Raw genomic sequence first — 26,836 nt, forward strand, 5'->3', positions numbered from 1 at the left:
ATGGATTTTGAAATAATTAGATGAAGCCCAGAGCAGGATTGACACACGGTCCAGTAGGTGGAGTAGAGGGGATAGAGGAGTCATAGGTGACTTGGGTTTCCAGTCGGCAGTGTTGCAGATATCTTGTTGAAATGCTCCGAGGAGGTGAGACCTGAAAGTCACAGAAAGACCACGAACAGCTGTATCTTTATCACATTTACTTTGAGCTACAAACAAGAGCGTCAGTCAGTCAGAGCCACCATCATAGAGGGTGTAGATTCAAGGGTAGAAAAGGAAGACTTGTAGCTCATCTCCCCACAGAGAGTAACTGGGTCCTCTGATGTGGGTGGGCTGGAGACTCAGAGGTGGTGGGGCTGCTCTCTCTGAGTCTGATGCCTGAGCTCATGGTATATGTCCTTTGGCTATTCGTCACCTTTTTGGGTATTGCCTTTACTTTCTTTGTCTAACAGGCAAGGAGGATAATGATGCCCCCCACAACCTTTAAATTTTTTTTTTAATATTTATTTACTATTTTTGAGAGACAGAGAGAAAAGAGACAGAGACAGAGAGAGAGAGAGAGAGAGCACGAGCAGGGGAGAGGCAGAGAGAAGGAGACACAGAATCCAAAGCAGGCTCCAGGCTCCGAGGTGTTGGCACAAAGCCCGATGCGGGGCTCAAACTTGCGAACTGTGAGATCATGACCTGAGCCGAAGTCCAACCCTCAACTAACTAAGGCGTCCAGGCACCCCACAGAGGTCCTTCTAATACATGAAAACATTTAGAACAGTGCCTGGCACGTTTTGGCTATTGTTCGTTGGTCTTAAACTGGGAATCTTTACCTCAGAAACACTGGATTCAAATTTTATATAAACCCAGGTGAGAATATAGCAAGAACCAGTGTTGCACCTTTTGCAGTAGCTAATTATGGGCTCAAAACACGTTAAGGGAATAATAATCACTTTTGGCTAGAGACCCATTTAATCACTGATCTGTTGTAAAGCAATATCCTACAGTTGCAAGGAGAACAGCCTGTGAATCCCAGGTCTGATACACACCTGCTAGGTAACTTTAGGTGAGTTATTTGATCCCTTAGCTTCCTTGTCTATAAAATGTGGGTAGTAGTAAGTAGTGCATGCCTTACCTGGTTACTCTTCGGATTAACATATGTAAAGCTCTTACAACAATACATAGCGTATAGTAAACACCCACAGTTAAGTGTTTGCTATTTTTACTCTTTTCAACACCTCACCATGTCACTCATGACTGACGGTTATTTCAGGGTTAAGGCTGTCACAGAGGGGACCGTGGGCAGACAGGCCACCAACTTTCATTCAAACATGTGGCGGGCTATATAGTTTAACGTGATTCTGAAGGCACCTCGGTGGCTCAGTCGGTTAAGTGTCCGACTTCGGCTCAAGTCATGATCTCACCGTCATGAGTTCCAGCCCCGTGTCGGGCTCTGTGCTGACAGCTTAGAGCCTGGAGCCTGCTTCCGATTCTGTGTCTCTCTATCTCTCTCTCTCTCTCTCTCTCTCTGCCCCTCTCCCACTCACGCTCTGGGTCTTTCTCAAAAATAAACAACCATTAACATAATTCTGACACACTTGACTCAATTCTTGCCTTTCTCCCAGCCTCCAGAACCCAGCCTTAGCATTTTCTCCTTTAAGAGATTTTTACATCAAAAATCAGTCAAGATTTGCCAGCTCCTTTGAAAAATTTTGAAGAGCAAGCACAGTTATCAAATGCTGAAAGATTTAGATGAGGTGTACTTTAATTTACAAAAATTTCCTTTTCAACGTTAGTCATGTCATATCAATAGCAAATGGATATATTTGTGCATGTATCATATAAGTGGGATTTGCCCCACGTGATTTCTCTTTTTAAGAATATATATGCGGGGTGCCTGGGTGGCTTGGTCGGTTAAGCGTCCGACTTCGGCTCAGGTCATGATCTCATGGCCCCGTGAGTTCGAGCCCCACATCGGGCTCTGTGCTGACAGCTCAGAGCCTGGAGCCTGCTTTGGATTCTGTGTCTCCCTCTCTCTCTATCCCTCCCCTGTTCATGCTCTGTCTCTCTCTGTCTCAAAAATAAATAAACGTTGAAAAAATTAAAAAAAAAAAGAATATATATGCATACGTATTATATATACATACGTGTATATCTTTTTTCTCCCCCTTCCCAAGGAATCAACATCTAATCAATACTGTAATTTCTGCAGTATATATGGAAGTGATTGAGGATGTACATTGTAGTGTTGCCTCTGTGTTGGCTCTGATGTAGTGTCTTTTCTGGCCCCTCCGTGCACCCTGCTGTGGGTACTCATAGAGTCTGGCCCCATTTCCCATGGCAGTTCTGTTTTGTCCTTGGATGGGAAGGACTTGCTCACCACCAGCAGACAGTGGCTTATTTTTATTTTCTGGCTGATAGCTAAGTGGTGATGCTGAGGAATCATGCCAGTTGAGTTTGACCTTTGACAGGAAGCCATTTAAATAAAATCAGACGATATGGGAGCTATTGGTCTTATTCCCCACAGTATGCACTACTGACCTTATTGGGTGATTTTTTCCTTGTGAAATGAAACTTAAAAGGCGTATCAACACCATTTAGGAAAAAAAAATTTTTCCCTCAATATCTGAGCTTCAGGTTTTAGAAATTAAAGGGTGTCAAGTGTACTGACTTTTGTTTTTGTAGTTTAGCCAATAACTCAAACACCTAAGGATAATTCCAGTTCTAAGCCATGGTGGCTCTACTGATCTTTTTGACCCGAAAATAAAACCATAAAAATAAGGTAATGTGGAAAATTGTAATACATGTTCTATTCACGCCCTTTCACTCTATCCTTTATTAACCTTCTACCTCATAGGTTACATTTGTCATTTTGTTTTCTCTGATTTGATATTTATTTCCGATGAGGAACAGAGTATAAGCCCAAACTTGGTAGTTTAGGATGAAAACTCTTTTCTCTGATGTCAACTACCACTGGATTCTCACCAAACTTCTTACTGGCTGACTTTCTTCATATGAAGTCATTTATTTTATGATGTAACCGGTAGATCTAATCAGTCAATCTACAAACGTATTGATATGGTCACAAGTGATGGTTTAGAGGAATTATTATGGCAAGAGGAATTATTATGGCAACTATTTTGTTGCAGTAGGTTCTGATATAGTGGATTTAATTTCTTGCATATACATTCAGCTATATTGTATCAGCCAGCTATACTGCTGCATAACAAGAACCATTAGCTCTAACAACAGTCACTTATTATAGCTCATATGTCTATGCCTTGGCTGGAGGCTGGGTACTTTGGGTGGGGGACAGTTGAGTGATTTTGCTAGTTTCAGCCAGATTCACTCACATATTTAAGGCTGAGTGTTGGCTGATCTTGGTCAGTCTCATTTGGGGGGGCAAACTCTGTTTCACATGTCTGCCCCCCTTCTTCTGGGGTCAGTAGATCGTTCTGGCACATCCTTTTCATTAAGATGGCAGTAGTACAAGTGTGTAAATACAGTTGTGCAAGTGCATTTGAAGACTCTACTCACATTAGGAAGCTAACATCCCTTTGGCCAAAGCAAGTCATATGGCCAGTCCAAGGTGGGGATTAGTCCACAGTGGGAAGGTACTGCAAAATTACATGGCAGTGGAGGGGTGAGTGAAGAGTTGAAGCCAATTATGCAATTTATAACATATATGAAAGTACTCTTTGACCCTTGTTGAGTCAAGGGACTCTGAATAGGCCCCTTGAGCCACTTGGGCTTCTATCTAATAGTTATCATCGCAAGGCATAAAGTTGAACATGTAGAAACAGGCCATGTCAATGCATGATTATCCAGGCACAGGATATTCCAGTACAGAAAATTTAGAAATAGTATATAATCTAAAGAAATAAAACATCCATTCACGTTCTGAATGATTCTCCAGAGAGAATTTTACTATTTTGACACATTTCCTTTCAGTCTTTTTTTTTTCTGTCACTTTCTTCATTAATAGTATATAAATTTATATACAGATTTTTAAAAATATTCTATAATAAATCTTTCTTTGCCTTGTCATTAAAAAGTTTATATGTGTAATATTACTGGCCACATAAATGTTCCACGTATAGTTGCATCATAATTCGTTCACCTTGCCCTTGTTCTTTACTGTTTTGGTTATTTTCAGTGTTCTGTGATTATAAATAATGCTACAATAATCAGATCTGTGCACAGGACTTTATTTACATTTTTAGTTGTTTCTTTAATGAAAAGACTCCAGGTTGGGAGTGCAGAGACCGGGTTCTGCCACTGATTTGCTGTGTGATCTAGACCTGTGTGTCAGTTTCCTCATTATAAAAATGATGTATCTGAGCTTGATGGCCTTAAACTTCTTTCCAACTCAAAAACCATCCGTAAGTTAGAATAATAAACTTCTTGTCAATACTACCCAAAGCAACCTGCATATTCAATGCAATCCCTATCAAAATAACACCAGCATTCTTCACAAAGCTAGAACAAATAATCCTAAAATTTGTATGGAACCACAAAAGACCCCAAATAGCCAAAGCTATTGGAATCTTGAAAAAGAAAACCAAAGCAGGAGGTATCACAATCCCGGACTTCAAGCTATACTACGAAGCTGTAATCATCAAGACAGTATGGTACTGGCACAAGAACAGACACTCAGATCAATGGAACAGAATAGAGAACCCAGAAATGGACCCACAAACATATGGCCAACTAATCTTTGACAAAGCAAGAAAGAATATCCGATGAAATAAAGACAGTCTTTTCAGCAAGTGGTGCTGGGAAAACTGGACAGCGACATGCAGAAGAATGAACCTGGACCACTTTCTTACACCACACACAAAAATAAACTCAAAATGGATGAAAGACCTCAATGTAAGACAGGAAGGCATCAAAATCCTCGAGGAGAAAGCAGGCAAAAACCTCTTTGATCTTGGCCGCAGCAACTTCTTACTCAACACATCTCCAGAGGCAAGGGAAACAAAAGCAAAAATGAACTATTGGAACCTCATCAAAATAAAAAGCTTCTGCACAGCGAAGGAAACAATCAGCAAAACTAAAAGGTAACCAACAGAACGGGAGAAGATATTTGCAGACGACATATCAGATAAAGGGTTAGTATCCAAAGTCTATAAAGAACTTATCAAACTTAACAAATAAAACTCAAAAAACAAATAATCCAGTGAAGAAATAGGCAAAAGACATGAATAGACACTTCTCCAAAGACATCCAGATGGCCAACCGACACATGAAAAAATGCTCAACATCACTCATCATCAGGGAAATACAAATCAAAACCACAATGAGAGATACCACCTCACACCTGTCAGAATGGCTAACATTAACAACTCAGGCAACAACAGATGTCGGTGAGGATGCGGAGAGAGGATCTCTTTTGCATTGTTGGTGGGAATGCAAGCTGGTGCAGCCACTCTGGAAAACAGTGTGGAGGTTCCTCAAAAAACTAAAAATAGAACTACCCTAGGACCCAGCAGTTGTACTACAAGGCATTTATCCACGGGATACAGGTGTGCTGTTTCGAAGGGACACATTCACTCCCATGTTTATAGCAGCACTGTCAACAATAGCCAAAGTACGGAAAGAGACCAAATGTTCATCGATGGATGAATGGATAAAGAAGATGTGGTGTGTGTGTATATATATATATATACACACATATATATATGTGTATATATATATATATATGTGTGTATATATACACACATATATATGTGTATATATATGTATATATATGTATATATATGTATATATACACACATATATATGTGTGTATATATACACACACACATATATATATGGTGTGTGTATATATATATATGATGTATATGTATATATATGATGTGTATATATATGTGTATATGTGTATATATATATGTATATGTGTATATACCCCCTCCAGTAACCCTCAGTTTGTTCTCCATATTTATGAGTCTCTTCTGTTTTGTTCCCCTCCCTGGTTTTATATTGTTTTTTGTTTCCCTTCCCTTCCGTTCTTCTGTTTTGTCTCTTAAAGTCCTCATGAGTGAAGTCATAAGATTTTTGTCTTTCTCTGACTACTTTCACTTAGCATAATACCCTCCAGTTCCATCCATGTGGTTGCAAATGGCAAGATTTCATTCTTTTTGATTGCCAAGTAATATTCCATTGTGTGTGTATGTGTATACACACACACACACACACACACACACATATATACATGTATACATATATATATACACACACACACACATGGGCTAAATGGGTCAGAGGCACTAAGGAATCTACTCCTGAAATCTTTGTTGCACTATATGCTAACTAATTTGGATGTAAATTTTAAAAAGTAAAATTAAAAAATAAATACTTTTTGGGAAAAAAAGAATAATAAATTTCTTTATTGAAGTGGAAGCATGAAGGCAACGCCAGTGTTTTGTCCTCAACAAAGCTCGCGGGAAGAGAGGCAGCTTCCTTGGGCTTCTCACTTGAAAGAGTGTCTTTGAGAGAGGAGGTTTGCTTCCTAGTTCAAGTATCATTGTTCATCCTGCAGTCTCTCTTTCTGACACAGCAATGATTTTAGATAGATAGATAGATAGATAGATAGATAGATAGATAGATAAAATTTTTAAAAAGAGGTGTAGGACACTGAGCGTTAAAAATATCAACATCAACTGGGGTGCCTTGGTGGCTCAGGTGGCTGACTGTCTGCTCTTGATTTCATCTCAGGTCATGATCTCGCATTTCATGAATTCTAGCCCCACATTGGGCTCTGTGCAGAGCCTTCTTGGGATTCTCTCTTTCCCTCTCGCTCTGCCTTCCCCTACTTGTGCACACTCTCTCTCTCTCTCTCTCAAAATAAACAAACATTTAAAAAAATATATCAACTTGCTTGGGTTGCCTGGATGGCTCATTCGGTTGAGCGTCCAACTCTTGATTTCAGCTCAGGTCATCATCCCAGGATCATGAGATTGAGCCCCGTATCAGACTCTGCACTGAGTATGGACCCTGCTTAAGATTCTCTTTCTCCCTCTGCCTCTCTCCCCTGCTCACACTCTCTCTCACTCTCTCTCTCTCAAAAATAATATAAAATAAAAATATTTTAAAAAGAATATCAACTACCCTGACCTATGTTATGAATGCATGTGCTTTGAGGATGGCTTAGTTACACTGGAAGAACCGATTGTGTTACCTGTCTTCAGTTTGTCTTATAGTTTTGTTTTTATTTTTGCCTTTTCTTTTTTTGCCTTGTGAATTACGCTTCATCACATAGTGGTCGTAAGTGCATGGGGATGGGTCTGGTCTTATCTTACAATTCCCTGCGTGACCTTTTCTCAGGGATGTCTCCTTACTGTTAATTTTAACATACACTGAGGCTGTATTTTATCTTACTATGTCTCTTCCAGCCTCTCTGCCAGGGATAAATACTGCTTAGTGTGGACAGGCTTTAAGTGTTGACTTCACAAAGCAAAGGCAGCCATATGCCATTCCTGAATAGAGAAAGTGTGATCTGTGCACTCTGTCTCTCCAACTCTTCCCCAAATCTGTCCTGAGTGTGTCTTCCTTGCTGGTGACAGAAGTTTCTAGTTCTTAAGCTCATTTTGGGAGAGGCATTAGAATCTTCTTTTGCCTCTTCATCCAGTTGCTTCTCTAAATTGAGCCGGGCGCCCATCTGGCCAGCAGAATTCTGTGTCAAGTACAGTGTGGTCTCTCTCCGCTGGCCGCCATCAAAAGGCTCTTTGTTTCCTGCCCCTCCCCCTTCAGCCAGGATGTGGTGTGTACCCTGTGAATGATGGAAATTCTCCCATCACACCATCGCACTCAACAGCTTTATGGAACTAGTTCCAAAAGCAAAATGTCTTCAACCAACAGAAGTCTTGCCCATCTTTCCTTTGCCTCAGGAAATAAATCAGGGCTGAGCTAGTCAATGAAGTCAATTATAAATTGGATTGCGGAGGGGGAGATCATTTTCCTTTGTAAATGTGAATCTAACTTTTTCTTGAGTTTCAAGGAAGTTGCTTATGAAATACAGTTTTAATAATTATAACCTTTAGTTTTTGCTTCTATGCCTGCTCTTTCCCCGCCTCTACCAGTTCTGAATGATTTTCGTGTACCTTCTCTTAAGAAAACTTGAGTCCTAATGGGAACGACTTTGCTCTTTGGTATAGTAATGGTTCACTCAGCATGTGTGTGTGTGTGTGTGTGTGTGTGTGTGTGTGTGTGTGTGTTTAAACCTTTTCATAAAGCAAGGAATGTATCTTTGCTTCATTTTAGCCTCATTTTAATAAAAATTGTATCAGCTAAGGAATGCTGACTTTGGGAATCTCTGACTTGTTTTTTCTTGTTCTGAACCTGTTTGCAATCTCCTTGTCTTTTCTCTTCCAAACTATTCCCTCCTTTTCCATGACTGTGCTCAGTTAGTAGTGCTGAAGTAATTTGGTAAGAAATAGGTGGACGTTAAGTGTCTAGAAGAATGGGCATTAAGGGACAAGGTGCTTCTGTCTGTCTTTAATGCTTTGTTGCAATCCCCGGGCCTGTGAGAACCACGAAAGCCAGTAGCAAGCCAAGATCCAGCCCTTTTCTCTAGATATTTGATCCATTTCCGCAAAGGCAGATGTTTATTATAAACCCTGAAGTTTTGCAGAGGGCTAAGTAAAGTTCTGGAATTCTAGGTCGGGCTTAAGGTATGAGTGGGGTCATAGGGAAACAGAAGGACAAAAACAGGGAGTGAGAAGAAAAGAAAGGAAAAATCACTGTCCACTGAGAGTAGAATAGAGTAGAATAGAGCCCACCTCTATTCGACTGGTCCCCAGTCGTCTCTCCTGAGACTCTGGTTTCAAACCATTCGTTTAATTTTAAATGTACTTCTATATTTTTGAATAGATGACACAATCACTTAGTTTGAGAAAACAAATAGTGTAAAACTTCACACGTGGAGATTCTTCCTCCCATCTTGTTCCCCATCCATCCAGTCTCCTTGCTGCCCTGACCAGGAAGGTGGGTGTCTTTCTTTTCCGTGTATCCTTGTCGTTTATTTCGGCAAACTTACACTCAAGCGAATGCAGGTATAGATTCTTACTTTGCCATTCATTTCTTTATCCATTTCTCTCCCCTCTCACATCCTCACTTTATTTCCTCCTATTCTGCCCTTTATTGTTGGAACTGTGTTTTGAGGAGCAAGCTCAGTAGTCGTTTGTTTTACTTATGTATGATACCCTGGACGAATTCATACGTGTGCTTATCTTTTTCCCATAGATGAAGTGGAAAGTGAGAAATGGTATCTGTCTACAGACTTTCCATCCACAACCATCAAGACAGAGCCGATTACAGAGGAGCCGCCCCCGGGACTTGTTCCCTCTGTCACTCTGACCATCACGGCCATCTCCACCCCTTTTGAAAAGGAGGAACCCCTCCTGGAACCGAATACTGGGGTATACTCAATTTTCTTTTATACACACACACTGGATCAAAAGATATGGACGCTCATTCTCCAATAAGGCATTTAACCTTTTTAGAGCTAGTGGCTGTATATGCTTAAGGATATATAATTGCGTATGTACGTATGTATATATCAATACCTATTGGGGTCAGCGTTTGTTATACCACTTCCTTTGAGACATTGTTCAGAAAAAGTGGTAGCGAGTCTGATTTCATTTTTCCGATGATTGCTGTTACAAAATTAAAAAAAAATAGATGGATATCTGTAGTTAAAAAAAAAAAAAACTCTTCAGTTTTAAGCCAGTGGAAAGAGAGGGGTTAAATGATGATGCATGCTTGCATGTGGTGGCTAACTGGAATGTTGGTTCCTGTGTAACATCTTACTTTCCTAGTGCAATGCGGAGTTGCCCTGACCCAGTTCAGGGATCTCCAACCTACCAACGTTTATCGTATTACCCATGGAAAACATAAAAAATTGGGAATTTCTTCCTGGTTCAATTCCATGCCTACAGGAAGTAGAATTTAGTTTGCTCTACCTTCTCTCCAGATATTTCTGGTATCTAGTAATAGACCAGAATCATACTCACACATCTTCTTCCAGATGTTGGAAGCCAGCCCTACCTTTCCTAAAGTTCAAAGCCAAGGGTTATAAACAGTGACTCCACTGATGTTCTTTAAGTCAGATGTCCTCTGAGCAAGGTGTAATATCTACCTGTACCTGTTCAGGAAGAGGTCACACAGAAGAGTAGAGGTGCCATATTTGTTCTTAGTGTTCTTGACAACCCATCGTGGAAAAGATGAGGGACTGTGAACAGGACACCTCTACAATGCCCTCTAGAATTCCTTTCTCACTCGCTGCCTGGATCTGTTCATTGCACTGGGCTTCTAGAGCATGTCCAAGTCTCCCTGCTCCTCGCGATGTTGGTTCAGTTGATGTTTTAGTATGTAACTAAGAAAGGTCAGGGTCATGGCCCTGCTCCACTCACGGGCCAGAGACCTTTTCTCTTTTCCGTACTGTTTCATGGTTAGATGTTGTCAACCATGGGGAAGCCTGGAGGGGAATGGATGCAGCTCGGTTCATGCACTTCCTGCCGTAGGACAAACTGGTGGAGGCCTGTGGCCCTTTACAAATTCTCCAGACTGTTGCATGATAAAATGCCTTTATGTTACCGTAAAAACAATAGAAGGAAGCATTGATGAATTCGCCCTCGTTTTTTAATTTTGAAATTCTGAGTGTTCCGTGAGCTGTAGTGCCAGATTTGGCAGTGAGAGAAAGGTTAAGAACAAAGCCTCCTCCCTGTCAAAGAAGGAGCCTGCGCTCAGCCGGGTTGCTGCCAGCTCCGAGAAGCAGGGCTGCCTGGAGGGCGACACACAGATGGCAAATAGCTAGCTTCCCTGGTGATCCTACGAGGTTGTTGCCGGTTTTTAAAAACTGTTTGAAATTCTCCCTTCAGGTTGATTCCTCCTGCCAGACCATTATTCCTAAGATTAAGCTGGAGCCTCATGAAGTGGATCAGTTCCTCAACTTCTCTCCTAAAGAAGGTCTGTCTACCCTCCCTGCCTCCCTTCGGGGCTACTAGACGTCAGAGCACAGTCGAAAGAGAAAGGGAATGCGGGAGAAAGTGCTGGGATTAATTTGTACCGCAGGCATAGCTTGGTTTCCGAAACAGCTCTGTGCTTTAAAACCCTGATTCTCGGGGCACCTGGATGGCTCAGTCGGTTGAGCGACCGACTTCGGCTCAGGTCATGATCTCACGGTTTGTGAGTTCGAGCCCCGCGTCGGGCTCTGTGCTGACAGCTCAGAGCCTGGAGCCTGCTTCAGATTCTGTGTCTCCCTCTCTCTCTGCCCCTCCCCCACTCATGCTCTGTCTCTTTCTGCCTCAGAAATAAATAAACATTAAATATATATATGTATATATATTTACATATTTATATTTATATGTATTTACATATATATTTACATATATTTACAAATATATTTACAAAATATATTTACATATATTTATATATGTGTATATATGTATATATATTACATATATATGTATATATTTATATACATATATATAAAACATTGATTCTAAATACAAACTTGGAAAGCTAACAATTTAATTTCCCATATATGTTTGTACTTGAACCTTTTACCTGTGTATATGCTTGAATCTTTTATGCTGAATCTTTTCATTTAGTTTCACTCCTCGCGGGGGTATTTTTTCAAAACCTTTATAGTCAGCTATGAACTTGGGGTGCTGATGACCAATGCAATTGCTGCCCTTTTGGGTGTGAGTGTGTGAATCAAACCCAATTCTCTGTGCTGCCTCGGTGATCAGTAGAGGCAAATAAACAAGTATCTGCAAAGGCACCTTGCCTGTTTACAACAACTCGAGTTTAAACCCTTTGTGAAGTGAATTCACAATTTGATCATTCAGTGTTTTCAAATGTTGACTTTAGGGGCACCTGAGTGGCTCAGTAGGTTAAACGTCCGACTCTTGATTTCGGCTCAGGTCATGATTGGTTCATGGGTTCAAGCGCTGCCTCAGGCTCTGCGCTGACAGCATGGAGCCTGCTTGGGATTCTCTCTTCCCCTTCTCTCTGCCCCTACCCTGCTCGCTCTATCTCTCAAAATAAATACAGTTAAAAACATTTTTTTAATAAAAAATAAATGTTGACTTTAAGTGACAATAGTTGCAAAGAGCCTCTTCCCTATTTCTAAATTAGTTCCTGCATCTCACTGGGCGTCTTGCCATCCATTTGGAACAGAATAAGGTCAGACTTGAAGTTGTCATACTTTTCAGTTTTTCTTTCTCTGTGTCGGTTTCTTTCTGACTTCTCCATCTTGTTCTCATCTGAAGCCCATAGTGAGGAATTCCAAACACTGACCCACAAGTGTCATAGAGTAGAAGGAAGCTTTTTTGCCTTTTTTATTGAGCTACTCCTGCATGGGTCCCGCGTTTCTTCCATCTGTGCCTTTGGACCTGCCGTCATTTTCCTTCTTATTTATATCTTCAGCACATAGTTAGAAGGACAGATCACTAGTGTGATCCACAAATAAGAAATTCTTATCTGCATTTGCCATAGAAAAGGCCTCCGTGTTACAGTGTGTACTTAACGTGTGGGTGTTACATATGAACATTTCTCATAAAGGCACCAGCATTTCATTGCACTGGAGACTAACTCAGGGTTTTATCTGCGACAGTTTAATCAGGGTTGGCATTTGCCTTTATTGTCGGTAAGAAATGATTGCATTCTTAAAATTCGTAATATCGACTAGAATCCCTATGGAGACAATGTTTCTTTCCACTGGGTGTTTCCATTAGCACCTTTCAGCTTTATATCCTGTTCTAAAGTAATTCTTTTCATTCTCACGAAAGCTAGCAAATGCATCTTGCTCTTTTAGTTTATGTTGCAATATGCTTCAGAAAGTGTCCTCACTAGAACAGTGAATCCTGGAGTGACTTCAGAATCTGAGATCACTGGAGGAGAAAGGTTTCAAGAGTAAAGTAAGTGGCAGGCAGTCCTTCCTCATTATCCTAGATTAAACAGAGAGAGGGAAATTCGATATCCTTGTATGCAGTGGAGTTTCGAGGCAAAGTAGCTTGCTGTCCCCAGACCTTGCAAGTAATCTGAGACCGGCATTTCAAATGATATTTAGAAATGTGATATCAGGGCCCCGATAGCCAGGTCAGTGGCTCTTAATAAGTAAGAAAGAGGGGATTCACGTTTCCTTCACTTTCCATGTCATGCCGTTTCCCTTTTGTGTGGGGTACCTTCTGCTTGGAAAGGAGAAAAGGATTAGAATAATTTGGACTGTGCTTAAGTGAAAAGGACGAGAACTTGGCTAGTTCTCCAGAATGTAACAGCACAGGGTGGCAGACAGTGGGAACCCCTAATGGGTTTTGCTCCTGGGTTTGGGGATTTTTTTTTTAACATTGCTAAAAGATAAACTGAGGCATATTAAAAAAATGTTAGGAGTTTATTTGGACAAAAACGTATTCAAATCGGCAGTGCCCAACCAGAAGTGGTTAGGAGAGTTCCACCAATGGGAGCTCAGGGAGAGACTTTTATAATTTGCAGAAGCAAAGCAAAGAAATTATTGATTGGCTGTAGTCTGAAGTCTGGTTGGCTGTTTGTGAATTGCTTGTCCTTAGGTTTCAATTTGGTAACCTTGATGCATCTACAAGCACAGACTTTAGGTTTGCTCACCTAGGCCACAGCGTTAAAGCCATCTCAGTCTAATGGCCTCCTTGTTTAAGTCATCCGACACGTTGGTTAACTCTCTCAGGACTCCTTCCTAGGTGGGCACACATTTCAGACACCTGGAACTGTTGGCAGGGGTGTTGGCATTAGAGATATATGGATTACTTTAGAACATTCTTTAGCTTGGGGCGCGTGGGTGGCTCAGTCAGTTAAACATCCGACTTCGGCTCAGGTCATGATCTTGCGGTCAGTGAATTCAAACCCCACATAGGGAGCTGCTTTCAATTCTGTGTCTCCCCCCCCACCCCCCCTGCCCCACCCCTGCTCACGCTCTGTCTTTGTCTCTCTCAAAAATAAATAAACATTGAAAAAATTTTTAAAAAAAAAGAATATTCTTTAGCTTTAAGAATACCCATAGACACTAAAAACCCATGGAGCTCTTTGGCAAGACTTTGGCAGAGAAAAAGAGAAGCAGCTAGTGAAAGGTGGTACGTTAGAAAAAGAGAAAAACAAGGTCATAGTTAGAGAGAGAGAGGGGTGCCTGGGTGGCTCAGTTGGCTAAGCGTCCAACTTCAGCTCAGGTCATGATCTCCCAGTTCATGGGTTCGAGTTCCCCAACGGGCTCAGTGCTGATGGTGTGGATCCTGCGTAGGACTCTGTCTCTCTCTCTTTCTCTCCGTCTCTCTCTGCTCCTCCCCTGCTCGCACTCCTGCTCTTTCTCTCAAAAATAAATAAACATTTATCAAAAGATAAATAAATAATTAAAAATAAATTTTAAAAATAGAGACTAAGACAGGGAAGAAAGAAATGCGTGACGCGAGGAGCAGGGAGGGTGGCAGGAGGGGTGGCCGAGAGGGACACCCCCTGTTACCTGGGATATTCAGGTGTTTTCAGAGAGAGAGCCACCTGGTCCTTGCTTGTCACCTCTAAAGGCAGCTGTAGGTGGGATCGATTTTCTTATGTCAGTTGTGCCTCAGAAGGCCCTTCCCACTGATAGCACCTCGGCAGTCTCTAGTTATGGGAGAGAAGAGGCTAAGGCCTTTCCGGGGCCCCAAGCTGTTCTCTGGCCCAGCCGAGGTGCTAAGGGCTCTGTTGTCCTGGGGGCCCTGGAGGGGCACGGGGTGAAAGGCTTACCCAGGGTTATGCCCCTCAGCTCGATAACAGTGGCTGGCTCTCAAGGGATTTCAGCATAGTGACAATGTCCACGGGTCGGAAAAAGGAGAGTTCCTTTGTCAAAAAGGTTGAACTCTGAGTGGAGTGTTCCCTCGGGAGCCCCTCGCTGCTGCCCTGCAGGTGTGTGCGTGATAACACCGACCGAGGCTCCCAGGCTCCCGCAGCCAGTGTGTCTGTGACTCCCTGAGGAGAGGCGAGGGGTGGACTTTCAGATGCTAGAGGACCGTGGGGCAGAAAGATCCCCACCACACGTTTATTTTCCAGCGCCCACCTATCTGTCTGTCGGCGGATGGGTTTCAAATTCTCTGAAGGAAGAATGGCTGGCCCTGCCTGGCACATTCCTTCAGAAACATGAGCTTTTATCAATCAAAGCAGCCACTGGAAACCCTCCGGGGCCCCAAGTTTTGCTAATTTTTTTTTTTTTAAGATTCTTTTTTAAGTGCCTGATACATTAACGTGGTTTACACGTCAAGCTATATACATGATAGGAAGTGATACAGTGACAAGTTATGCCAGCACTCTCACTGTCTACCCTAATCTCCCGCTGCCCCCCCACCGAGGTCATAATTTTATTAGTTTCTTGTATGTTTTCCAGTTTCTCGATGCAGAGACAAGCAAATATGATGTACTCCCCTTCTCTCCTTTTTCACACAAAAGGAGGGCTGCTTGATTTCCCCCCTCCCTCCTAGCAGTATATGTTGGAGATCTTTGCACATCAGCACCTGCAGAATCCTCAGCCTTCGGTCGGGCTGAATGGATGTACAGATGTGGAACCACCCCCAGGTCCTGCTTCTTTGCTGTCTGATGGATGCAATCGCTTTCTTTTCTTCAGCCTCCGTGGAACACCTGCACTTACCTCCCACGCCCCCCAGCAGCCACAGCAGTGACTCGGAGGGCAGCCTGAGCCCCAACCCCCGCCTGCACCCCTTCGGCCTGCCCCAGACCCACAGCCCCGCCAGAGCCGCGGCCCGGGCCCCCTCCGCCCTGTCCAGCTCTCCTCTCCTCACAGCGCCTCACGTGAGTACTCTGGCATCTCTGGACGCAAACGCTTCCCCCGCGGTCACTTGGAGCTTCACTGGGAGGGGGTGCCCTTGAAGGCCGCTTGATTTTTGTTCTTGGAAGGAAGTTGTTGGTTTAATTCGCTAAAACAGGGCAATAACCATCGTACAGCCCTTTCTGAAGACCTGCCCGTCACCCGGCCACGCTAACACAAATTCTCTTCCTCTCCCTGTGCGTATCCAGTTACCACTCATGTGCTTAGTTTACGCAGCTACAAGCACAGGGGAGAAAAACGTGGTGTTGCCTTCCTCCTCCAAATCATGTCGCAGACATTTACCATCACTTTAGATGATCCTGCGGCCTGCGAGAGAACATATTTTTCAAATAAACCATGTTTGATGAACTTAAAAGTTTGTCGGCGATCAAATGTGTTGACGTCTAAAGCTCAAAAACAGAGCTTAACGCTTTTTGTGTGCGGTACAAGTCTCTCTCTTTTTTTAATGTTTATTTTTTCGTTTTGAGAGAGTGTGTGTGCATGAGCTGGGGAGGGGCAGAAAGAGAGAGGGAGGGAGGGGGTAGAGAGAGAGAGAAGGAGAGAGAATCCCAAGCAGACTCCATGCTTGGCATGGAGCCCGACGCAGGCCTTGAACCCATGAACTGTGAGATCACGACCTGAGCCAAAATCAAGAGTCGGAGGCTCAACAGACTGAGCCACTATGTGGCACACACACCAGGCGACCCTGTGTGGCACAGTTCTTACTCCAGAGACTCAGGTTAGAAAGCGTGACTCATCATTCATCCCTAAAGTATATAAGGGCACCATTTCCCCAATAAAAATAGGGCTAGGTATTAACTTTTTATTATTCTGAAGAGCGCACTGATGTCTATGAAATCTGAAAAATTATAAACTTACATTCAACCTTATGGAATTTATATCACATTGAATTTATATCACAGAGCAAATTTGAATGGGATGAGATATTTGAAGTTCTGTAAGCACCATCTATCAATTAACATAATTTTGAAAATTTAAATTCAGTGTGTCCCAGAAAGTTCTGGATCTGTGGCCACATTCGTTTCTCTCACCATTACCAAGGACAGGGGAATTAACTTTCCCCACTCTGTCTTTACCAGCTCTAAGTCAACTCCTCACCCCTTTGGAACTAGAATGGTTTTCATCCTGTATACCTGTTTGCCCTCGTCCAATCAATCCAGTCTGCACATTTTTGGAGGAAATCCTCCTGGGGTCACACCCCCATAGCCTGTTGTGTTTCTTGTGTTAGTTCTTGGTATCAGGCCCTAATATGTCTACTCTGTACTAGGTGCCTTGACCCTTTGCTGCTTCAAGAACTTCTGATCCATTCCAGAATAGCATCTTCAATCACTTTTCAAAATACTGCGTTTTGCTTGGAATGCCCTCCCCTCTCTGTGTAAATCATCCCCTTCCTTTCAGAAGGCACGATTCAAGTCTCTTGTCGTACCCGGAGGCTTTCCCCACCACACAAACTCATAGAAGCGTCTCTCCCCCCGGGTTTTGCGTGCACCTTGAGCTGCTATCACAGCGTAACATTTAATTGCCCTCACCCTTTCTTGGATCAATTCAGTCTCAGTCTCGAGCACAAGCTCCTGCTTGAGGGACCCAGTTTGTGTTGAGTGTTCCATGACATGGAACGTGGGGCTCACACGCAGTCGGCTCTCAGCTCGTTTGACCAGTCAGAAACACATCATCCTCTTAGGGGCTAAATGAGATGAGCGACAGTCCTCATCTTCACTGATGGTGGACGATCTGGGGCTCCACTGAAGCCAGAGACTTCCGCGGGATGTGGCTGCGGGTGCGTTTCTGGCCCCTTAGCTGTCAGCGGGGGACAGGAAGCGACCCCCGGCGCAAGGAGAGCATCTTGCAAAACTGCATTTTCAGGAGAACAACAACACTCTTTCACAGACAGAGCTCCAGGTGTATCCGCCATCACCGCAAGGCCACGAAATCTTGCGAGATGCGAGAAACGAACCCTGTAATTTTCCTTCTGACGTCTTCGCCAGTGGTGTACCTTCTGGGAACGGATGGGTGGTCTCCTTTGAGTGGTAATCCTTGGGTTGCACCAGGTCACACGACAGTGCGTTCAGCATCTTTGCCCCCACTGCAAATGCTCGTCTCTCCCCCGAAGCACACGGACATCTTTTTCTCTCAGACGTTTGCGTGTTTCTTCAGCGTGCTCAGCTGTTGTGCTTTGACCCTCTTCTGCCCGCCCCCCCTTGAACTTCACAGAAACTTCAAGGATCAGGCCCACTCGTCCTGACAGAAGAGGAGAAGAGGACCCTGATCGCCGAGGGCTATCCTATCCCCACCAAATTGCCTCTAACAAAATCAGAGGAGAAGGCTCTGAAGAAAATCCGGAGGAAAATCAAGAACAAGGTGAGCCCTTCAAATCTAAGTGCTGCTTCTTTTTTAAGTGTATTTATTTATTTGAGGGCGGGGGGAGGCAGAGAGAGAGGGAGAGAGAATCGCTCCCTCAAACCACACACCGCGAGATCATGGCGTGAGCCAAAATCAAGAGTGGGAAGATTAAGCGACTAAGCCACCCAGGCGCCCCAAATCTAAGTGCTTCTATGAGCAGAGACTGTGACCAGAAGTGAGCCTGCATGCCCCTACTCCCCTCTTCCCAGTGGCCACTGAGGGCCCGTCCCATGGAGGGGGACAAGACTCGGCTTGCCTTTCCCCTGGGTGGGGAGCGGGAACGCAGCCACCACTCACCCTTGTGTTCTTCCAGCCCCTCCACCCATCCTCTGGGTCAGTGGATCCGAAATTGGGTGTGTGGACTCCTGGGTGCCCTGGGTGACCCATTCAGGGGTGAGAGGAAGATACTAGAACTCTCATTAATTTTTTTTTTTTTATCTCAGCCTTTCAAGTTTCTGTTTTATGATGTGCACAGTATTTTGGTCTCGTAGGCATGTATCTAATTTATATTAAACATAAATACATTATGGGTATTTGTTTATTTTCTTTCTTTACTGGGTTTTTGATTAAAAAAATTCTGCAGTCCACTCTTCTGCAGTCTCCTATTCCTCTGTGCCCTATAGTGCAAATCGGGGCTGGTGACGCCCAGGGGCATGACTAGGGCACAAGCAGGGCAGGAGGGAGGAGGCAAAGAAAGGAAGAAAGAAAGTTTGGTTATGACTCTTGGTCCATGTGCAAAACCAGTAGGGGGTTATGTATGAGCAAGCCCAACCCTCTTAGTTTCTGTGTTATAGCCGAGCCAGCTGAGGCTCACGGCGTTGAAATCATTTATCCAAGACCCTACAGATGGTCTGTGACCCACGTGTTCTGTTCAGGCCCACCATGCTTCCCACTCGGGACCTAGTTTGGGGAGAACACGGGCTGGTTGAAACCAGGGTGGTCAGAAGAGGTGATTCACAGATGAGCCAGCAGGTTAAATAGATGAAGAGTGGCTACAACAGTGAGCAGGACTCTGGTGATGTCTGCACTAACGGATCTCTCTCTTCCATTTACACATAATTGATTTATCGATATAGCAGGAAGTGAATCCTTTCTTCTCCCCTTATATCTCAGATTTCTGCCCAGGAAAGTAGGAGAAAGAAGAAAGAATACATGGACAGCTTGGAGAAAAAGTAAGCCTCCTGCGAAACTGGGTGTGTTTATTGGGTGACATACATGAGGAGCCGGGAGTGTGCAAAGCATCGGGTTTTTCATGAGAAGCGAAGTTTGTTCTGGCCACCATTAAAGCCCACTCGTTCATCAGCTATGGTTTGCCTGCCACCTAGTGGTTTTTAGAGGGCAAGCTTTTTAAGTTTGGCTGGAAGTAAAAAGTACCCTCAGTCTTAGTAGGCATTTGTATTACACCGTTCTAACCAAAGTTCCTTAAGTCCTTGAAGGCTTCCTTGCCAACAAGTGTAAATATTAACATACGCTCACGTTTCTGGAACTCTCCACGGAGGAGAAGCACTGTTTCAGCAGGAAGGGGCAGTGCTAATTAATCAGTTCTTTTGGCCACTTCCCTCCCACCTTAGGGAAACACACAGGCAGTGCAGTAGGTCGGGCTGGCGTTTGTTATTTTCCGTCCACTATAATTCATGCTACGGGCTAGTGACTTCTCACAAAAACACCTGAAGGCGTCTTTTGCTCTTCCGAATGGCTCCAAATATCAGGAGGGCTCTTAGGAAAATGGCAACTTTGTATTAGGCTTAAAACAGTTCTCCAGCTGACCAACAGGTATCATTTTAAGGTGGAAATGAGGCCGCTGATCCAGAAAGGAATCTTCCCGTGTGTCTGGGGAAAGGAGTGGATCCTTGGCTGGTTCTTGAAGTTCCCACCGAAAGTTAGTGTTTCTACGTCCTGGTTTAAGTATTGGTAGTTTGGCGTTAAGCAGTTCCCGTTCTGGTCCAGTATTTTCTGTAGGCATCCAGGGTCAAGATGGTCTTTATTGCCTCTTTGGGGGATGCCTATGCTCCTGCGCCTGGATTCCTTGTATTGGGGCACTGGGTTTTCATCCTCTCCCCTCACCCTGTCCCGAACGCCTTGGCTTCCCATCAGTCCTCCTGGCCGAGGGTACAGCCAGCAGCATCCAGCCCTTGTAGGATGAGGGAGACGTGTAACAGGTGTCAAGGGTAATCGGGATGAGGTGAGAGCAGCCAAGGCTGGAAGACACCAGAAGGAGTTTACATTTGGTACCATCCTGTTTGTTTTCCATTACTGAGGCACTGGTTTCTCTGTGTGTGTGTGTCTCTTTTCTCTTTTGTCTTCTTATCCTTCTTCCCAACTCAGGCTGGCCAGACTCCCTCCCTCACCTCCCTCGAGTAGCTGATTCCCACACCTCCTTCTCTGAGCCCCACCTGCCTCCACCCTGGCTCCTGGCCTCGCATTTGCTCTAGTGATACAGCTAGTTGTCTTCTTTCTCTTTCCTCTGTAGGGTGGAGTCTTGCTCCACTGAGAACTTGGAGCTTCGGAAGAAGGTGGAGGTTCTGGAGAACACCAACAGGTGAGTGTCGCTGAAGTAAGGAGCTATTCAGATGGCCTAATGGCAGGGGGGTGGAAAGAGAGGCAGAGCAGGAAGGAAGTGGAGGAGATCCCATTGAAGGTACAGTCGTGCCCAGGTGTCTGGGACGGCCATACTCTGCCCACCTGTTCCCGCCACACACGTGCATTGCACACTCACATACACATGCATGCGCATTCTTTACTTTTCCTAACATATACGGGATTGATGGAGATGCCAGTTCTGACAGGGGTTCTGATGTGGGGCGTAAGGAGGAGGCTTGGAGGAGAATAAAGTTGGATAAGTTTGATTCTTCTAAAAATGACGCTAAACGTTAGAGGTGGCCAGAGAGGGACCGGCCTCTTCGTCGTCACTCGGTCTTAGTAACAAATGGTGTTTATTAGTGAAAAGAAGAGAGAAGACCAAGTTTGTGTTTTAAATTACCGCTTATAAAAATTCATTCATTCATTACATTTCAAACCCATTTTATTTTATTCTCATTTTTTTTTTTAAAGTGAGTGGCTCTTACTTCTTTTTTTAAGTTTTCTAATTTATTTTGAGAGAGAGAGAGCACACACATGCACTGGGGAGGGGCAGAAAGAGAGGGAGAGAGAGAATCCCAAGCAGGCTCAGCACAGAGCGCAGAGCCTGACCTGGGGCTCCATCTCATGAACCGTGAGATCGTGACCTGAGCCAAAATCGAGTCGGAGGCTCAACCAACTGAACCACCCAGGTGCCCCTCAAAGCCATTTAAAAAAGTAACAGACAGAATGAGTTAACGGGTTCTTCTAGCGCTCTCTTGCCAGGTATTCTTTTCAGTGCGTCACAGATACTAACTCATTTTACCTTCCAACAGCCCTGTGAGGTGGTCCTATTAATATCCCCACTATAGGGGCGCCTGGGTGGCGCAGTCGGTTAAGCGTCCGACTTCAGCTCAGGTCACGATCTCGCGGTCCGTGAGTTCGAGCCCCGCGTCAGGCTCTGGGCTGATGGCTCAGAGCCTGGAGCCTGTTTCCGATTCTGTGTCTCCCTCTCTCTCTGCCCCTCCCCCGTTCATGCTCTGTCTCTCTCTGTCCCAAAGATAAATAAACGTTAAAAAATATATATATATCCCCACTATATAGAGGAGATCACTGAGACTCAGAATGGTTAGGTCACTTGCCTAAGGTCACACAGTAAACGGGAGAGCTGTATTTAACTGCAGTACGTCTGGTTCTGGAGCCTCAATATAGGAGAAGCATATGCAAGAGAAAGGGGTTGAGGGCTAGGATTAGGGTTGGGGAGTTTAATCCAGAATGCATGTTTGCATGTGTGCACGGTGCCCACTTAGGCTTTAAAAATTAAAGTGTCCATTAGTGAGGGGATCCTATGGTTGTTACAAACAATCCAAGCAGAGAAAAGTAGACTTTTAGGTGAGAAAAATATTACTTAATCATTTTAAGGCTGAGTATAAATGCCTGATAATGATTTTGCGGTTGTTAAGGGATCATGTAATATCTATTAGCACGTCATCGGATGTTAACATCAAATATGGCTCCCATCTTCATGGTTTGACGCGCGAACAGCAGGCTTATTTTCTCGGAAGTTAAAACCCCCGTCATTGGGAACATTGGACATTGTAACCCCACTGGGCTGCCCTCTGCAAGTCTGGGAACGTGTGCTCAAATAGCAGATCAAGGGCGGTCACCTCAAATGCCCTGTAGACAGATGGCAGAAGTAAGTAAATGTCACCAGCTCCGTGTGCTATTGTCTTGATTCCCTTGAGGCAAAGGAGACGGTTTCCAGTGCCACTTTAGGATTCTGGTTTCATGGTTGCCTTTGGCCATTAGTCTCCTGAGGCTCCACCCCTCCTTATCTCCACCGTCACCCCTGCCACAGCAGATCTCTGGGTCCTGGACCCCCACCAGAGTCCGCATCTATCTTGTTAGCATCCTGAACAGATAATGTTCCCATGCCCGCCCTAGCACTTGCTGCTGCAGAAGCCCCGTGTTCATGAGTGGGACAAATCCACGCCATGAACTGGTGAGAAGGGAAAGAGGAACTGATGCAAGATCACCTTGGAGTTCTGTCCAGGTGCCTTCTGGTCTAGGGGCTCCGTGTGCCAGGTCTTCTCACAACCACAAGGGGGCAGCAAAGGTGCACTCTGGGCTGTGCTGGGGAGCAGGGTGCTTCTGAGAAGGGCTCCCTTGCCCCCCTTTCCTGGGAAATGCCTCCCCTCCCCTCTCCAGGCTGACCCTCCTGTATCATATTTTTTAAACTTAAAAAAAACCACACCCACAGGTGATATATTCCCAGTGTAGAAAAAATCAGAAACTACAGTTAAAGCAGAAAATTGCAATCTTTTCACCCAGAAATATGTTTATATTTTGTGATAGTTTATATTTATGTATTTATACCCATATGCATCCTATCTTGTTAAGAAACTTTTCCCATTTAACAGAATACACTGGACACATTTTCATATCAGGAAATATATTTCTACAGAATCCTTATTTCTGTCAGATTTTGATAAAGAGCCATCACGTGAGGAACATTGACATAGGGCACATCTGATTCTATGTAACAACAATCTGTGTTTTCAATTGTTTTTATCTTTTTAAATAATGGCGATTGTAATCTGGTATTATTATAGAATATGGGTTATGGGATCATATGGCATATTTGAGCTTACGGTCAACATATCTCATGTTCTTCAGTGATGAGAGTCCGTGATGATTTTCCTCTTCTTTACTAACTGTGTGGAAATTTTTTCCAGTTATTTATTGGGATCTTCACTGAAAAAAAAGCAACCTACCTCATGATATTGGTGCCCTTCTCCGTCCCTCGACTGCCTTATGTGTGTTCTCCCTCTTCAAAACTTACTTCTCCTGGTGGACAACCCTTCTTTTATGGTGGTCATGGCTGACACTTGACTAATATATAGTCTTCCCACAGGTCATCTTTCTAAAGAATTTTTTTAAACATTAATTTATTTTTGAGAGAGACAGCGCAAGCAGTGAAGGGGCCCAGAGAGAGGGAGACACAGAATCTGAAGCAGGCTTCAGGCCCTGAGCTGTCAGCACAGAACCCAATGCAGGGCTGGAACTCACGAACCATGAGATCATGACCTGAGCCCAAGTCAGAGGCTTAACCGACTGGGCCACCCAGGTGCCCCTTTCCACAGATTATCTTACGGGTTTTAGCCTGAGAGGTCAAGAAATAAAGGTAGTGTTGCCCTGGTTGAGACAGGGAAGGTGGGTCCGCGTTCCCTCCAGCTTCTTCCCCCTTCTCTTTCTGTTCCCTGCCAAGGGCCTGACCTTGCTCAGAGGACACTGCTCCAATCACACGGGCTATAAGGTAAACCCTGCCAATCTCCTGCCCTACACCAGTCATAAGGCATTGGTGTTTTGGGCATGTGATAAGGGGAGACTTTTGGTCCCTTTGCTCCTGTAACACTGCCTAAGTGACCCAGTGTTTGAACTAAGTACAGGGCTGGGCCTAATGAACACACACCTGTGTTTGTGTTCCTGGCCATGCTTCTTGCATTATTATCCTTTGGAGGGTGCTGGCCGGAGGGAAACGGCTCTCCGTGAACAGGATCCTGGGTCACTAGAGTCGGGCGGGAGACCTGGGGCGCCATTGTCTCATACAGCAGGACATGGCGGGAAAAGTGACGGGCTGTTTCCTCCTTGACCAGCTTAAAGGAAGATTATCTTTACACTTTACCACTTCTGTGTTATACCCCACAAGGGACTTTTCCACCTCTCTAGATAAAAATGAGTGCCCAGATCAGGAGTCAGTCCTGAATCTTTCCCTTTATACTGGACTCAGCCGCAGCCACCTAGCATATTGTTGGTTTCTCGATGTAGAGACCCTTTTATTGGAGCTCGGGAAACCGGAAGAGCATGAAGACAGGAGAGAAAATGAAGACGTGCTCTTAAGGCTTCTGCAGCCTTACCTGGGAGGCTCTCAGAGCAGAGCCAAGCAGTGTGAAAGCACCTTCACACCTGCTCTGCTGAGGTGATCCACTAATTGCATGCCATCAGGAAACGTGTGAGATGAGAGAAAGAGAGACGGTTTCCCAGGGGGCCCGTCTTCCTGTGCTCAGTCAGGAAATACATTTCCACTTGCAGAGCGCGGATGAAGCCCGTGTGGGGGGCTGCCGGGGGATCGTGCTGGCTGTCCTGTGCTCACGATCCACCCTTCTAAGCCACAGGCTCTCTGTATGGCCCTGCCCGGGTCCCATTCCAGAGAAATCCCGCGCCGGTGACACACGCATACCGCCCAGCCCGGCAGTTTTAGGTGTTGGTGGTTCAGTTTGCTCCTCTCAATTCTGTATTTGGCTCTGTTGCCTCTGGAGGGCTGTGAGCCACCAGGCCTCTCCTCCGCCCTCATGTGTGGGGCCATGGGAACTTAGAGTCGAACTGCACGTTAGCGGAGACCGTCTAACGTGACTCGTAGTCACGTCATTTTACAGAAAGGGAGACTGAAGCCCAGTGAGGTTCAGGTCATTCAAACGTCTAGAGGTAGAAGGGCAGGGGGCGGGCAGACTAGACCTCAGGCATTTAATTTTTAAGTTAGTCCCCACCTTGATTTTTCTTGTGCTGCACCCCTTTCCAGGACCACTGCCTTTCCTAGTGCAGGGCTACCTTCAACCTAAAGAGGAGGGCCTTGCTTTGGACCTGTGGTTTTGAGGAGTCCACTCTGGCTCACCTCTAGCCACACGTCTCTCTGTTGGAAGAGTAGTCAGCAGGGCCAGGATGATGCTTCCACATGGAGCTCTCACCCTGCCCCTTCAGACCCTACCCTGGTACCTAGGATTCTGGAATTCCCTGCCCAAGGGCCTTGGTCCATCTCCAGGGCCTGTGTGGGTCTCTACCCCAAGTCTGTTCTCTGAAGGGTAGACCGGGCCACCCCCGCAGCTGATGGAGTATGTAAGGAGTTTGAACCTTGGCCGATGTCTGCCTGAAATCCTCCATGGTCTGTGAGGTCCTCTTAGCTATCATCGTCTCCATCCAACTCCACTTTGGCTTGTTCTTTTTTTTTTTTTTTTTTAATGGTCATTTATTTTTGAGAGAGAGAGAGAGTGAGCAAGGGAGGAGCAGAGAGAGAGGGGGACCCCGAACCTGAAACAGGCTCCAGGCTCTGAGCTGTCAGCACAGAGCCAGACACGGGGCTCAAACCCATGAACCGGGAGATCATGACCTAAGCCAAAGTCAGATGCTTAACTGACTGAGCCGCCCAGGTGCCCCTCTCATTCTTTGAACTATCTACAGTTCCTGGTAGAGGTCTTTCCCGCTAAGTACACTGGGCTTTCCTGGTGTTCTGCCTCTCCTCGTGTGTTTACTTAGCCCACACAGCCGTACCTGTTTGCACCACACGCTGTTACCCTCTTCCCCTGGTTCGCCTTTTCTCTGTCCACAGACCGTAACTGCAGATCCCGCCCACTCCCCTACACAGGCCAGCAGAGTACTGGTGAATGGCACCACTTACCCTCTGCAGATCTTGATCTTGCTGTAATTCCCTGTCATTTCTCCGTTGTCTGTAACTTCTGGCTGTGAAGAGTATAAGCCTTCTTTTCTGGTGAAAATCTTTCAAACTTCAGCAGATCATTGGGTACTAGACAGAGTTCCCCAGAGAGACTGGAAGGGCATTTTAGTACAATTTTGTGGTAAAATTAGCCATTCCACAGCCCCAGAAAACATTCTAGAGCTCTCTTGTTCTTGTTCCTGGGCAAGTAGATAATAGAATATTCCAGAAATGTCCTCTGATCCCTGCAAAACAAACGCTTTGTGATACAGCAGTTGCACAGAAAGAGGAAGGAGAAATTCATCCTTGTCCCCCTCCCCCCTATTTAGGCCATAGCCCCATGAACAACTCTCAAAGCCTAAGTAAGAGATCATAAAGACCTAGGTATTCAAAGTTTAGGGTTTTAGCACCCTGTGACTGTCATTGGTTTATACATGTTACACTTCAGTATGTGAAAGTCTTGGAGGTACTTCATGAGTCTCCTTGTATACACCACCTTCCCACCTTCACTCCAGGACTTTGAGGTAAATGTTTTAGCTTTTGGACACCTTCCTCCTAAT

The 26,836-nt window shown here is 44.7% G+C and overlaps 1 protein-coding gene across 2 annotated transcripts in view; it reads left to right on the top strand.

Moving 5' to 3' along the window:
• Positions 1 to 26,836, top strand: part of CREB3L2 (cAMP responsive element binding protein 3 like 2) — a 119,761-nt gene that overhangs the window by 77,056 nt on the left and 15,869 nt on the right. For both annotated transcript variants that reach the window (XM_027075555.2, XM_015067041.3), the window contains exons 3-8: positions 9,229 to 9,404; positions 10,866 to 10,953; positions 15,611 to 15,795; positions 18,044 to 18,190; positions 19,346 to 19,404; positions 20,703 to 20,771. In XM_027075555.2, the coding sequence (XP_026931356.1) occupies positions 9,229 to 9,404; positions 10,866 to 10,953; positions 15,611 to 15,795; positions 18,044 to 18,190; positions 19,346 to 19,404; positions 20,703 to 20,771 (724 nt within the window). The remainder of the gene's footprint in view (positions 1 to 9,228; positions 9,405 to 10,865; positions 10,954 to 15,610; positions 15,796 to 18,043; positions 18,191 to 19,345; positions 19,405 to 20,702; positions 20,772 to 26,836) is intronic.

This window comes from Acinonyx jubatus, chromosome A2 (assembly GCF_027475565.1).
Source record: "Acinonyx jubatus isolate Ajub_Pintada_27869175 chromosome A2, VMU_Ajub_asm_v1.0, whole genome shotgun sequence".
NCBI lineage: Eukaryota > Metazoa > Chordata > Mammalia > Carnivora > Felidae > Acinonyx > Acinonyx jubatus.